Here is a 14,022-nt window from a genome sequence, read left to right on the forward strand (position 1 = left end):
TGGGAGCTGTTTATATTTTCTATAGCTAACATGATGAAGAGGAAAATTATCAATCTTCTACTTATAAATGAAAGCTACAGACACTGGCAAGTCAACACTAACCATCCCAACAGATTCCTCCAATCTCTTAAATCTAAACACAAAGTTTGCCCACAACAATTGTATCTTTTGCCAACACTATCTAGCCTATGGAGATAGAGCCAATACCCTAAAACTGACTAATTTAGGTGAACTAAAACAGGACGACAACAGACAATAAAACGTTCAGAGCGGTTACCGGGAAGCAGGGCGAGGGGCTTACTCTGGGGGCGGAGGCTTGGTCCGGGCCCATACGACTGATCTAAGCCGCTCTTTTCTTTGCCAGCCTTGTCTTGCTCGCCAGCTGCTTTCAGTGTTGGAAATTCCTCGGGAGAGAAGGACAACAGTCGGTTTGAGCCCCTTGAACCTGCAGACACAAAATGGAACAGTCAAACAAAATAAGTCCCCAACCAAACTGCAATTTTAGTGGAGTTTTGTACCGGCTTATCCCCAATCTAGAACGATTTGAGGCAGCTACCACACAAGAATCTTCTCTGTCAGGTCAAAAGCATGTGTGCCACTATCTCCCAACTTATGGAGACTTCACATCTTGATATTGTATAAACGCTATAGGATGGATTGGAGACAGACTGACATGCATGTGTGGACCTGCACTGAAGAGTCTAACTCAGTGGTCATCAACCCTGTCCTCAGGGCCCACTAACAGGCCAGGTTTGCAAGATAACTGAAATACATCACAGGTGATATCATTTGCTGCTCAGTGATTGCAGTATTCTAGCCTGCATCTCCCCAAGGTAATACATAAAACCTGGCCTGTTAGTGGGCCCTGAGGACAGGGTTGATGACCACTGGTCTAACTGCATCCTCTTCTTAAAGAGGGGAAATCTTTCAAAAGGCACTCCAGGGGATTGCACAGGACTGTGTTCCAGTGCAATTTTGGTGTGAACAGGCCCTAATAAAGGGGAAAACTTACAATGGGTTCCCAAGGAATTCCCTTAAAGTATAACTAAAACCAGAACCCTGCATTCACTATTCTCTGGACCCCCACAGAACATTAAAATGCAATTTTAGTAAATATAAAATTACTAAATACCTTTTCTCAGCAGTATAAAGCAGTCTTGTGACTTATCAGTGTCTGGCCATCCAAATTGGCCCTTGTAGGTGTATGAATGTGAGTTAGTTACCTTAGATTGCAAGCTCCTTGAGGACAGGGCGTGATGTGAATGTACAATATACATAGGTAAAGTACTGTGTAAATTGATGGCGCTATATAAATACCTTTAATAGAATAAATATACAGACTGATTTTAAGGGTAGTGTAATGGAAATTGGTAAGTTCTGTATATAATTGTATTCTATTTTATATGTATTGCACAATGCCCTCACTGTGCACACAGCACTTATAATGTTTTCAGTACACGTTTTGCATTCTTTCGAGTCCTGATTAGAATTAGCCTGCCTATGCAACACCCTTTGTTACCATAAACGTACAATTGTAATATTAATGTGATACCTACGTAAACATGTGTATAAAAACCTTCAAATGCGTCATAATAAAGAAGAACGGTTATTTGGAAAGATGCAGAATTTATCTTTTGTGTCTGTTCTCTAATGCAGTAGTAATTTGGAACCACTAATATATATGAGGATAGAAGTTGCCCATCTAAAAAAAATGTGAGTAGCTTTTTGGCAGACAACTACAAACAATAAAATACAGTGGTTCAAAAAACAGCTGCCTGTTACAGGTGGCATTCCAATTCCAGGTTTCACCAGCAGGTGGCACAATGCCAAGTGGACTAACTGAAGCAGTAGTTTTGAAGAACCACTTTAAAAAGGTTACCACCCAAGTTGTTCTACAGCCTCAGTAGCTTTCCCATCTTCATGGAAATAGCTGTATATTTATTCCCATTTTTAAATGTTAAAATCCAGGATGCATAAGTAATGGAACTAGTCAGGACATTGCAAACAGATAAAATTTTCCCCAGCACAAGAGCTCTGAGGATGCATGCTTGTGTGAAATGCATTGGAATGAGCTTTGTGTGTCATGTCAGGGCGCCATATCGGAACCAGAGCGAATTACATTTGTTTGCACCAGCTGGTTAATTGTACAATGCTGCAGTTTAGCTTTGGTGAGCATTTCATTGAAGAACAGAGAACAACGGTTTTTAACCACTTGCCGACCGCCGCACGACGATATACGTCGGCAGAATGGCACGGGCAGGCATATGGGCGTATATATAAGTCCCTGCCTGCCCGCGGGTGGGGGGCCCGATCGGGCCCCCCCCGGTGCCTGCGGCGGTCGGCATTCCTTCGAGAGCGATCCGGGATGAGGGGGCGGCCATTCATTCATGGCCACCCCCTCGCGATCGCTCTCGACGAATGGAAATCCTCCGTGACATCACTTCCTCTCCTGTAATGTAAACACAGGAGAGGAAGTCATGTATTCTCTCCTCCGTGTCGGTATTTTTCGTTCCGGCACCGAGGAGAGAGGTTCGGTGAGTTGCACCAACACACCACACATACAGTAGAACATGCCAGGCACACTCACACCCCCCCCTTTACCCCCCGATCACCCCCCCAATTACCCCTGCCCCCCCAGTCACAGTGACACCAATTGCTTTTTTTTTTTTTTTTTTTTTTTGCATTGGTGTCATTTGTGACTGTAATAACTGTTAGGGCAGTTAGGGTTAGCCCCCTTTAGTTCTAATGTGCCCCCCTAACCCCCCCAATAAAGGTTTAACCCCGTGATCACCCCCCGTCGCCAGTGTCACTAAGGCTGGGTTCACATTGCAGCGGTTTATGAGAACGAATGTGATTCGCACCGCACTGCAGTGCAAATCACATCCGATCTCTGTGCGATTCGAGTTCAGTCATTCGCCGCACCCGCCGCAAATTCGCACGGGACCCTTTTTTTGGCCCGCAGCAGAATCGGATCGCATGGGTGTTCACACCATGCGATCCGAGTTTGCAGATCGCACTGCGATATGCGAACTGATCTGGGGGTGTCAGTAACATTTCACTGACACTCCCAGCAGTTCGCATAGGGCAGTGTGAACTGCCGCTGGGAGGCATGCGATGCGGGAACCCGCCGCGGATTCGTGGCGTTTCCGCATCGCTCCAGTGTGAACCCAGCCTAATAAGGGATCATTTTTCTGATCGCTGTATTAGTGTCACAGGTGACGCTAGTTAGGCAGGTAGGTATTTAGGTTCGCCGCAACTTTTTATAGCGCCAGGGACCCCCATATACTACCGCATAAAGCCCCCTGATTGCCCCCTAGTTAACCCTTTCACCAGTGATCACCATATAACTGTTACAGGTGACGCTGGTTGGTTAGTTATTTTTTTTATAGTTTCAGGGCACCCGCCATTTATTACCTAATAAAGGTTTAACCCCCTGATCACCCGGCGGGTGTCATTTGTGACTGTAATAACTGTTAGGGCAGTTAGGGTTAGCCCCCTTTAGTTCTAAGGTACCCCCTAACCCCCCCAATAAAGGTTTAACCCCGTGATCACCCCCCGTCGCCAGTGTCACTAAGGCTGGGTTCACATTGCAGCGGTTTATGAGAACGGATGTGATTCGCACTGCACTGCAGTGCAAATCACATCCGATCTCTGTGCGATTCGAGTTCAGCCATACAGATAGTATGGCTGAATTCGTGTCGCACCCGCCGCAAACTCGCACGGGACCCTTTTTTTGGTCCGCAGCAGAATCGGATCGCATGGGTGTTCACACCATGCGATCCGAGTTTGCAGATCGCACTGCGATATGCGAACTGATCTGGGGGTGTCATTAACATTTCACTGACACTCCCAGCAGTTCGCATAGGGCAGTGTGAACTGCCGCCGGGAGGCATGTGATGCGGGAACCCGCCGCGCATTCGTGGCGTTCCCACATCGCTCCAGTGTGAACCCAGCCTAATAAGCGATCGTTTTTCTGATCACTGTATTAGTGTCACAGGTGACGCTAGTTAGGCAGGTAGGTATTTAGGTTCGCCGCAGCTTTTTATAGCGCCAGGGACCCCCATATACTACCGCATAAAGCCCCCTGATTGCCCCCTAGTTAACCCTTTCACCAGTGATCACCATATAACTGTTACAGGTGACGCTGGTTGGTTAGTTATTTTTTTTATAGTTTCAGGGCACCCGCCATTTATTACCTAGTCTCACTAGTGTACCCCTAAATTTAGGGGTGTCTACTTTCCAAAATGGGGTCATTTGGGGGGGGTTTGTGCCATCTTGGCATTTTATGGCCTTCAAAACTGTAACGCCCTTAGAAAGCCTGAAGGCGGTGCTTGGTTTTCGGGGCCCCGTACGCGGCTAGGCTCCCAAAAAGTCCCACATATGTGGTATCCCCGTACTCAGGAGAAGCAGCAGAATTTATTTTGGGGTGTCATTTCACATATGCCCATGGCATGCGTGAGCAATATATCATTTAGTGACAACTTTGTGAAAAAAAAAAAAAAAGAAAGAAAGTTTGTAATTTTCCCGCAACTTGTGGCAAAATATAAAATATTCCATGGACTCAACATGCCTCTCAGCAAATAGCTTGGGGTGTCTACTTTCTAAAATGGGGTCATTTGTGGGGGTTTTGTGCCATCTTGGCATTTTATGGCCTTCAAAACTGTAATAGGTAGTGAGGAGTGAAGTCAAATATTTACGCCCTTAGAAAACCTGAAGGCGGTTCTTGGCTTTCGGGGCCCCGTACGCGGCTAGGCTCCCAAAAAATCCCACACATGTGGTATCCCCGTACTCAGGAGAAGCAGCAGAATTTATTTTGGGGTGTCATTTCACATATGCCCATAGCATGTGTGAGCAATATATCATTTAGTGACAACTTTGTGTAAAAAAAAAAAAAAAAAAAAAATATTTTTTTGTCATTATTCAATCGCTTGAGGCAAAAAAAAAAAAATATTCGATGGGCTCAACATGCCACTTATCAATTTCCTTAGGGGGTCTACTTTCCAAAATGGGGTCATTTGGGGGGGGTTTTGTACTGCCCTGCCATTTTAGCACCTCAAGAACTGAGATAGGCAGTCGTAAACTAAAAGCTGCGTAAATTCCAGAAAACGTACCTTAGTTTGTAGATGTGACAACTTTTGCGCAAACCAATAAATATACAATTATTGACTTTTTTTTTACCAAAGACATGTGGCTGAATACATTTTGGCCTAAATGTATGACTAAAATTTAATTTATTGGATTTTTCTAATAACAAAAAGTAGAAAATATCATTTTTTTTCAAAATTTGCGGTCTTTTTCCATTTATATCGCAAAAAATAAAAATCGCAGAGGCAATCAAATACCATCAAAAGAAAGCTCTATTTGTGGGAAGAAAAGGACGCAAATTTTGTTTGGGTACAACATTGCATGACCGCGCAATTACCAGTTAAAGCAGCGCAGTGCCAAATTGTAAAAAGACCTCTGGTCATTTACCAGCAAAATGGTCCGGTCTGAAAGTGGTTAACTATACTACACGATGGTCCCTTTGTATTGCTCTGTTATGTGAGTTTTATTTTGCGCAGCTATCTGGCTAGCCGGAGTTGCCTGAAAGGGGACATCACATTTTCAACTAGTATGATATGCTGCCTATTACTGGGCAGCAATATCACTGGTGAGCGGAGCATATTCACTATTTTTAATACTACACTATAGTCCCTCTTTTGGTATGTGAGCTTTGTCTATACAGCAATCTGATACACCAGTGCTGGAGCCTGCGTTTTGGAGGCACTAGACAGACGCTCGAGTGGACTTAAAGGGGAACCCCTACTTATTACTGAAATGGGTTTTTACTGGTTGTAGTTTAAGCAGCCATTGATTCAGGTGTGTTTTCACTTTGAAGGGTGATTAAAATTTTATGGATCTTCAGTTGATGCACATGTTACCGTGAAAAATGAAATACAATGAAGCAGACTTTGTAAGCGACTTTTTGCACACTAATTGTATACATATCTTTTTTTGGAGCAAAATTTTCACTTTGAACTAGTGTAATTAAAATGTGTGTGTCATCCAAATTTAATACAAAACCAGAAAAAAAATTCTCAGCTCAACTCACCAACCAGTCTGCTTACCAACCGAATTATCCTGTTCAACAGTATGCATTAAAAACAGGGGCTTAGTTAGCACACATTTGCAGACACTTGCATAAGCTGCAAGGCCTCGGAAAGGCACCGTGTGTAGCTTTCAGTCTTAACTCTCAATAAAATCATGAGCGACCCCACAAAGAAAGCACATGCATTCTAATGGATAGATAGGGGGGGCAGGTGGGCCTAGAGGCAGCCCCTGACCAAATTTACACCAGTAAGAGATGGCCTGTGCCCCCAACTATAAATGGCCTTCACAGCAAGGAGCACATGGAAGGGCAAACGCATTAAAGACAAAACCAGAGAAAATTCCCAGCTCAACTTACCAACCAATTTGCTTACTGTTGGACAGGTTAATTCGGCAGACTGGTTGGCGAGTTGCGCTGGGGTTGCCTCTGGTTTTGTTTTTCGTGCGTTACCTTGTGCTCCTTGCTGTGAATGCCAATTATAGGTGGGGGCAGGGGCCATCTCCGTTACTGATGCAATACTGGTGAGGGGACACATTGGACACCTTTGCTGCCATTGTGCCATGTGCTGGGTATCAATGTGGCCCCTGTGCCTTTGAGGATTTGGCTACCTCCAGGCCCACCAGCCCCTTAGCCATCTATTAAAATGCATGTGCTTCCATTGTGGAGATGCTCATAAATTTAGCAGGGTTAGGACTCCAATCGACACAGGGTGCCGTGAAGAGGCCTTGCAAATTATGAATGAGTTTGCAAATGTGTGCCAACTAAACCCCTGTTTTTAACAGAGACTGTTGGATAAGTTAATTCAGTTGGTAAGCAGACTGGTAGGTGGGTTGAGCTGGGAATTTTCTCTGGATTTGTCTTTCATGTTTTTGCTGTTCAATGTGCTCCTTGCTGTGAAGGCCAGTTATAGGTGGGGGCAGGGGCCATCTCTTAGTTACCGTATTTTCGCTTAATAAGACGCACCTGACCATAAGACTCACCTAGGTTTTAGGAGGTTGAAAACCAGAAAAAAAAATATTCTGAATCAAACGGTGTACTAAAATAATTTCCAGTGCCCATGAAATGCAGAGTGACCATTAACACAGAAATTATTGGCAGGGTACTGAGGGATGGTTGTGACTGCACTTGTCACAGAGCAGCACTGTGGGCACTACAGATGTAGGCCACAGCGCTGCTGCCATCCGATCTCTCCCCTCCACTGTACAGAGCTGTACACAGAGGGGAGAGAGGAACTGGCGTCATGATGACGCCGGTTTGTTTACAAGTGATCGTTCCGTTATTTGATGAAGCAATCCCACTGTAAGCGGCCAGCGGGTGCACCAAGGTGCACCTCCGCTTTGGAGCTAGCCCGAAGCCGCGGCCTTTCTCAAGGCCGAGGCGCCCTCTGGATCGCGGCGGGGGGCTATGCCAATTGTATATTCGCACCATAAGATGCAGGCACATTTTTCCCCCATATTTCTTGGGGGGGGAAGTGCGTGTTATAGTCTAAAAAAATATGGTACTCATCCAAATTGAAATCCTCTGTATGACAGCACTCAGAAAGGAAGACAAGGGGAAGCACTGGGAACTTATCAGGAGTGTTCAATGGAAAAAAGTTGATAAAGAATAATCTGATAGAGCAGAGGGAAGGTCTTATCTGTTTACTGCCACTTCAATTCCCATTTAACACACTGGTGGTTAGGAGGTGTCAGCAGTGTATTCCTCAAATGTAACAAAGAAAGAAGTGTCATCTACCTGTCTGTACTGTACAATGGGATTGTATAAATCTTAATAAATGGCCAGAAATGGAAATCATTTAGCAGGTATGACATATTCCCATACATATATTGCCTGCGTGTAGTTCAAGGTCTGCCTTGAGTTCTTATTAAAGCAGACCTTCACTTAAATGAGAACATTGCGCCCATCCTCCCACCCCCCCTTAAAGTTTTTTCTCTTCTTCCTGGGAACGGGTACCTTTTCTGACAGGTACCTGCTTCCACTTCCAATTCTCACCTAGGCAAAATTACATCAGCTTCTAAGTCAGTATTTGTAGCGGCTGACTTATAAAAGCAGGACCAAAATCCTTAAAACGGTACTTTGGTCTCATGCACTAATCCATTAGGTTTCCACATTGTACAAAGGCTTCAGCCTAACTACTTACCACCATCTTGTCCTGCTGGCTTTCCGTTCAGCTGAGCCCATGACTTTGGCCCACCTGGCACTAAACTGATATTCTGCAAGATTAGGAACAAAAAAACAGTAAGACACAAAGCTCTCGCTCGTTAATGGCTCTGCATATGCTATAATACAGTGAGTAAAATGCATTTGAAAGGACAACTCTTAACAGTTGAACAAAGCACAATTTCTTCATAAACAAAAGCTGCCTCCAAAAATCCAATATTCTCAGAAAAGAGTTTAGGAAGAGTCATCTAATATGAGGTTTAAATGGGAGGGGGAAAAAAAAAAAGTAAAAAATGTCAGCAGCTACAACTACTGTAGCTGCTAACTTTTAATGAACAGACACTTACCTTGTCCAGGGATCCCACGATGTCGGTCCCCCCAAAGCAGATTCATCCTTCACAGCTGCTTTCCTACTGCGCGAGTCACGCTGTGCTTCATGAATGGCCCCTGTCGACTTCTAGGACATACAGGTCCCAGAAAGCCAGCAGGGGAGGGCCCGATGCAGATGGGGAAATTATGCAGCTTGCAGCGGCAGGGGGTTAGGTTACACTTTTGTACTCCAGAAAAGGTAGAAAAAAAAAAAAAAGATAGTAACGGTATCGGTAACCCTCCGGAAATCTCTATGGTAAACATCCGGGGCCAGCAGATCCCGATTCCAACTCTCCGATGGAAGTAGTCGGTAGAAGTTCCGGAGGATGACGGGAGGGGATGAAAGAACTATCAAGCGGCAGAGCAGCTGCAATGATCGTTCTTATGGTGTAGGGAATCGCCAGCTGAAAAAGCCGATATTTGAATGATGCCTGTAGCTGCAGGCATCATACCCACTCAAAGTTGAAGGTGTCATGTTGGCCGGCGGGAAGTGGCTAGATACAAAACGGGGGGGGGGGCGAGATGCAAATAAACATGCCATTAGATCAGCGTTTCTCAATTCCAGTCCTCATGGCCCACTAACAGGTCATGTTTTCAGGATTTCCCTCAGATGAAAAAGCTGAGGTAATTACTAAGGCAGTGAAACTGATCAAATCACCTGTGCAAAATAATGGAAAGCCTGAAAACATGACCTGTTAGTGGGCCATGAGGACTGGAATTGAGAAACACTGCATTAGATGAACAAATTACAAAGTGGCTCTCTGATAGAGATATTATGATTACTTTTGTTTGGAAGAACTACTGCACATTCCCTTTAAAGCTTAACACTTAGCTTTTTTGTACTTACTTCCGGGCTGTTCACTGTGTTCGGCTTCTGTAAATTGGAGACAGACTTCTGCAAACCCTGCTGCGGCAGCAACTCCTGCTGCGGAGGAACTGTCACACTGAAACTGCACAACAAGAAGATCAAAACAGGTCAGGTGTTACTTCAATACTAGCCCTGCACTTTGGTAGTATGATTATGTCTTCGAAGAACTGAGAGAACTAAAAGACACAGATGGATGACTCCACCCATCAGTATCAAAAACAGATGTTTCGACTATTTTTAGCTCACTTAAAAAGGAAAAAAATTAAATCTTTCATTTTTGCACAACTGCATGTAAAAGATCGACTTGTAGTAAACTAGGACGACTTACTAAAACTGAAGAGTGCAAATCTGGTGCAGCTCTGCACAGAAAGTCAATCAGCCTCCAGATTTTATTCTCAAAGCTTAATTGAACGAGCTGAAGTTAGAAGCAGATTGGCTACCATGCACAACTGCACCAGATTTTTTACGCTCTAGTTTTAGTAAATCAAATCCTATGTATTTCTATATGGAGGTGGAGGAAAGTAAAAAAAAAATAATAATAATAATAATATGGTTGCATGAGTGTGTACATCCTTAAACTAATACTTCTTAAACGAATACTGCGATTTGTGAACACATTTGGGGGTGTCATTAAAGCGGAGGTCCACCCTAAAGTGGACCTTCCGCTCATTGGAATCCTCCCCCCCCCTTCGGCGCCACAATTGGCACCTTTCAGGGGGGGAGGGGGTGCAGGTACCTGTACAGTACAGGTATCTGCACCCACTTCCGGGATAGCTCTCTGCGGAAAGGGGTGTAGATTACGCCCCTTTCCGAAAGTCCCCCGCTGCCTGCTGGGAAACACACAGATCCCAGAGGCAGCGGGTCCATCCTTATTGCGCAGCGCGACTCGCGCATGCGCAGAAGGGAACCGGGAAATAAAGCCGAAAGGCTCCACTTCCTGATTCCCATACCCAAGATGGCGGCGGCAGCACCCGAGAGACGATCGAGAGATCGGCTTCGGGACCTGGACCGCGCGGGACCTGGACCGCGCTGGACAGGTAAGTGTCACTATTTTAAAAGTCAGAAGCTGCAGTATTTGTAGCTGCTGGCTTTTAAAAAAAAAAAAAAAAAAAAAAAAACGCAGACTCCAGCTTTAACTTTGTATTGTTCTGAAATAATTGAACTTTTTCTCACATCACAGAAACTTGACGTTTTAAACAGGTGTGTGTAGACTTTAGACTTTATATCCACTGTATGTTCTTGTATAGCTACATGGTGGGGGGGGTGCATTGTAGGTCATAAAAGCTCAGGAGTGGTGCTTTTACCCCCCCCCCCCCTTTAGGTGATGGCAACATGCACTATTGCTTTACATGAAGTCCAGTGCCTGATAACCTTATGAGTAACAGCACAGTAAAAAAAAATATATATATATATATAAATAAATAAAAAAGTACCAAAGGTGGTTTTAAGGGGACACTAAAAACATTATGCTTATTCTACAAAAATAATCCATGAACATTGACAACTTAATGGCCCTGTAATCTATTTTCATGAAATAGTTTGAGTTTTTCTGCCTATAAAAAAAATTAAAAAAGTGCTCAGAGTTCACAAACCCCTTGTCTTTCCCACGTCTGTTTAGGACAAGCAATGCACGTTAGTTGTGGTCAGGTGCACTGCTCTATGCACACTATAAATACCATAGTCTCTAGTCCATCATGGGACTAGTTAGAGAGGGTGGCTACTTTCCTACATACACATCAGATCAAAAAAAAAAAAAAAAAAAAAAAAAAAAAAAAAAAAACCCTTTTGAGTTAAGAATACATACTTGAATAGATTGACACTGAACTCTGGTTTAAGAACACTTTAAGAAACATTCTTGAGACAGTTATCAAGTTGTGGGAAACACTGGACCAAACGACCGTTCAAAAATTCCTGCCATCGTTGAAAGGTGAGGCCACAATATTTAGAGAAAATTTACTGTTGATACACCTGGCTTTTACAGCTTTGTTAGCAACCAGTAAACTGGCTCAAATCTCTAAAGCAGTGATCTCCAATCTGTGGCCCTTCTCTTGCCCTTGGTGCACCATTCTGGCCACTGGCGTCAATGAAAGAGGCACCATTCCTGCCACCACCAATGGGGCTCTATTCCTCCGATACCAATTAAGGGTACATTTTTACTGACACTGAGGCCAGGTAGATTTCTACTCCCACAGGCAGTATAAGCCATCCTAAAGTTTGATGACAGTAGAAAGTTTAGAAACCCCCACTATAAAGGGATTTGATGTTCAGCACTCACCTCTTTTGGTCTGGTTGTTCTTGTTTGTTTGCCCATCCCGTTCCGTCTTTGGGCACTATTAATATATTGGGGTCGTTTCCTTTGTTCTCGGATTTCAAGCTTGGCAGGTTCGCAGGAGGTGGCATGCGCCGGGCAGCGGCAACTTTCCCAAGACTCTGTAAGCCATGTCTAGGTATAACTGAAAAAAAGATGAACACAGGAAGCCGCAACTTAAGACACATTTTTTATAGCGCATTTAAATCTCATCTTTCCTTTTGCACTTAAAGGTTTCCAGGAAATAGAAACCTGCCGCCTACTGGCCCTTTGCCCAAAGTTGCAAACAGCTGGTAGCATTTTGCTATACCTTATACTCCAACTTTATTTTCAGGCACAGCTTAGCTTTTAATAACCACAATTTTTCCAGTGTTGCCTAATCAGTCACGTGGGTTCTACAGCAGCTCCCACCATAACCTGGTGGTTAGTCCAGAAGAAAACGCTACTTTCATAAAAGGATGGAGACCACCAAGCCATAAATATTTAAAAATTGTTAGCTTTAGCTCTTCACATCTTTACCACACGTCCCTGTAATTAGCTGGTACACGCGCAGCCACACAAACGTGGGCGAGTCAGCCATATCTGCTCAATATATATTCAGGTTAACCTTCCTGTTCCGTAGTGCTACACATGGATAACAATGGCCAAGCTATACTACTTTGGCTATAATCATCAGTGATGTTTTTGGCTATTACGCTAAAAAGTTGACTGGATGGTGGAACAATAGTATTTGTAAAGCAAAGCGCCACCCAAAAACGGGGAAGCTCCACTTGTTTGCTTGCTTCCTTCCCAACATTTGGCACCTTTTGAGGGGGTAGCCACTCCCACTTTGTGGTAATAGCGGCACAATCGTTGTGCAGTGATCTACGCCATTTCCTGACTACTCAGTCTAAGTTATGCAACGACGCAAGGTTTCTCTCAGAGATCTGCTCGTCCCTCTACAACAACCATATCAAATTCACTCTGGTGTAGAGCTGCCATGACGAGTCGACGTAATCGACTATGAAAATACGTTGACGTGCGTGAATGCCATCGACGCGTCACGCATGTGTCATCTCGTGGGTAAATGGCGGTAATGGCGGTGGCAGCTGCTGCTGATCCTCCTCTTCCCCCTGCTCCCAGGAATGGGGAAAAAAGTTCCGGTGCAGCACGAAAAGCCAGACCAAGACTTTCAAAAAAGGTATGGGAATTCTTTAAACAGAGGCCAGATAAAATGGTCCTTTGTTCCCTCTACAAAAACGAAATGGCGTACCACGGCAGCACTACTGCGATGCACGAGCACCTCAGAAGAAAACATCCTGGCGCACTACGGCCTCATACGGACGAGCCATCTTTGTAAGTACTACTTACTAGTATTTTGTTCATTTTGGGGAGACAATGGAGTAATTTGTGGTCAATATTTATTAATATATTAATTTTATATGCTCATGCTACTACTGCTAGTAAGATACATCATTATTAGTGCATGCACAGGGGGTACAAATTTGTTGGTGTGCTGCTTTGCCAATATCTTTTTTTAGTGGCCATCTCATGTTTTTTTTTTTTTTTTTTTTTAAATGTTTCACATTCACAAGGCACTTTTTGTACTGCAGCCCTCTTGCTGATCTGGGGATCCCTCAGGGCATGGTTTGACAACGTCTGCAATGTATGAGCTGAGAGAAGAGATGCCATGCTTTTCTTCCAACACACAGAGCAGCAACGATATAATATTAATTTATTTAATAATTGCAGACAGACATTTACTACCCTACCTTTTAAATACGCAGTACAAGTACATTATTAGCATTGAGCATTCATGTTGGTTAAACTTGGTTCAGGTTCCTAAATGTTAGTTATTATTGTGTCTTTTTTTGTTTTTTTTTCCTCAGGAAGAGGCAAAGCTGTGTACAGGAGTTCTTCTTCCATAAAAAAAAAAAAAAAAATGTCACTGTTTGCACACCCCAAATGGCCGTTGCATATACCAATAGCATACTCAACATGATTGTAAAAGATATGAGACCAATTTCCATTGTAGACGGTCAAGGATTTCGTGAGATGATCAACACGTTTTACCCGGATACACACTTCCCTCCAGGTCCCATTTCACTAAGCTGATGGAGAAGAAATATGAGGAGAATTTTGAAAGTCTGAAAGCATCACTCAAAGATGTGTAAATCAAAAATAGCTCTCACCACATACACAGACCAGCATTGCCACAGAGGCATACTTGGGTGTCACATGCCACTTCAT

The 14,022-nt window shown here is 43.8% G+C and overlaps 1 protein-coding gene across 1 annotated transcript in view; it reads right to left on the reverse strand.

Moving 5' to 3' along the window:
• PRRC2B (proline rich coiled-coil 2B) overlaps window positions 1-14,022 on the reverse strand; it is a gene marked incomplete in the record, with an annotated part of 197,601 nt that overhangs the window by 130,963 nt on the left and 52,616 nt on the right. The window contains 4 exon segments of the mRNA XM_077477969.1: window positions 278-445; window positions 8,229-8,301; window positions 9,465-9,567; window positions 11,761-11,938. Coding sequence (XP_077334095.1) covers window positions 278-445; window positions 8,229-8,301; window positions 9,465-9,567; window positions 11,761-11,938 — 522 coding nt within the window.

Source organism: Lithobates pipiens, unplaced genomic scaffold (assembly GCF_037356315.1).
Source record: "Lithobates pipiens isolate NorthernLeopardFrog02 unplaced genomic scaffold, aLitPip1_a1.2 Scaffold_1, whole genome shotgun sequence".
In the NCBI taxonomy this organism is placed as follows: domain Eukaryota; kingdom Metazoa; phylum Chordata; class Amphibia; order Anura; family Ranidae; genus Lithobates; species Lithobates pipiens.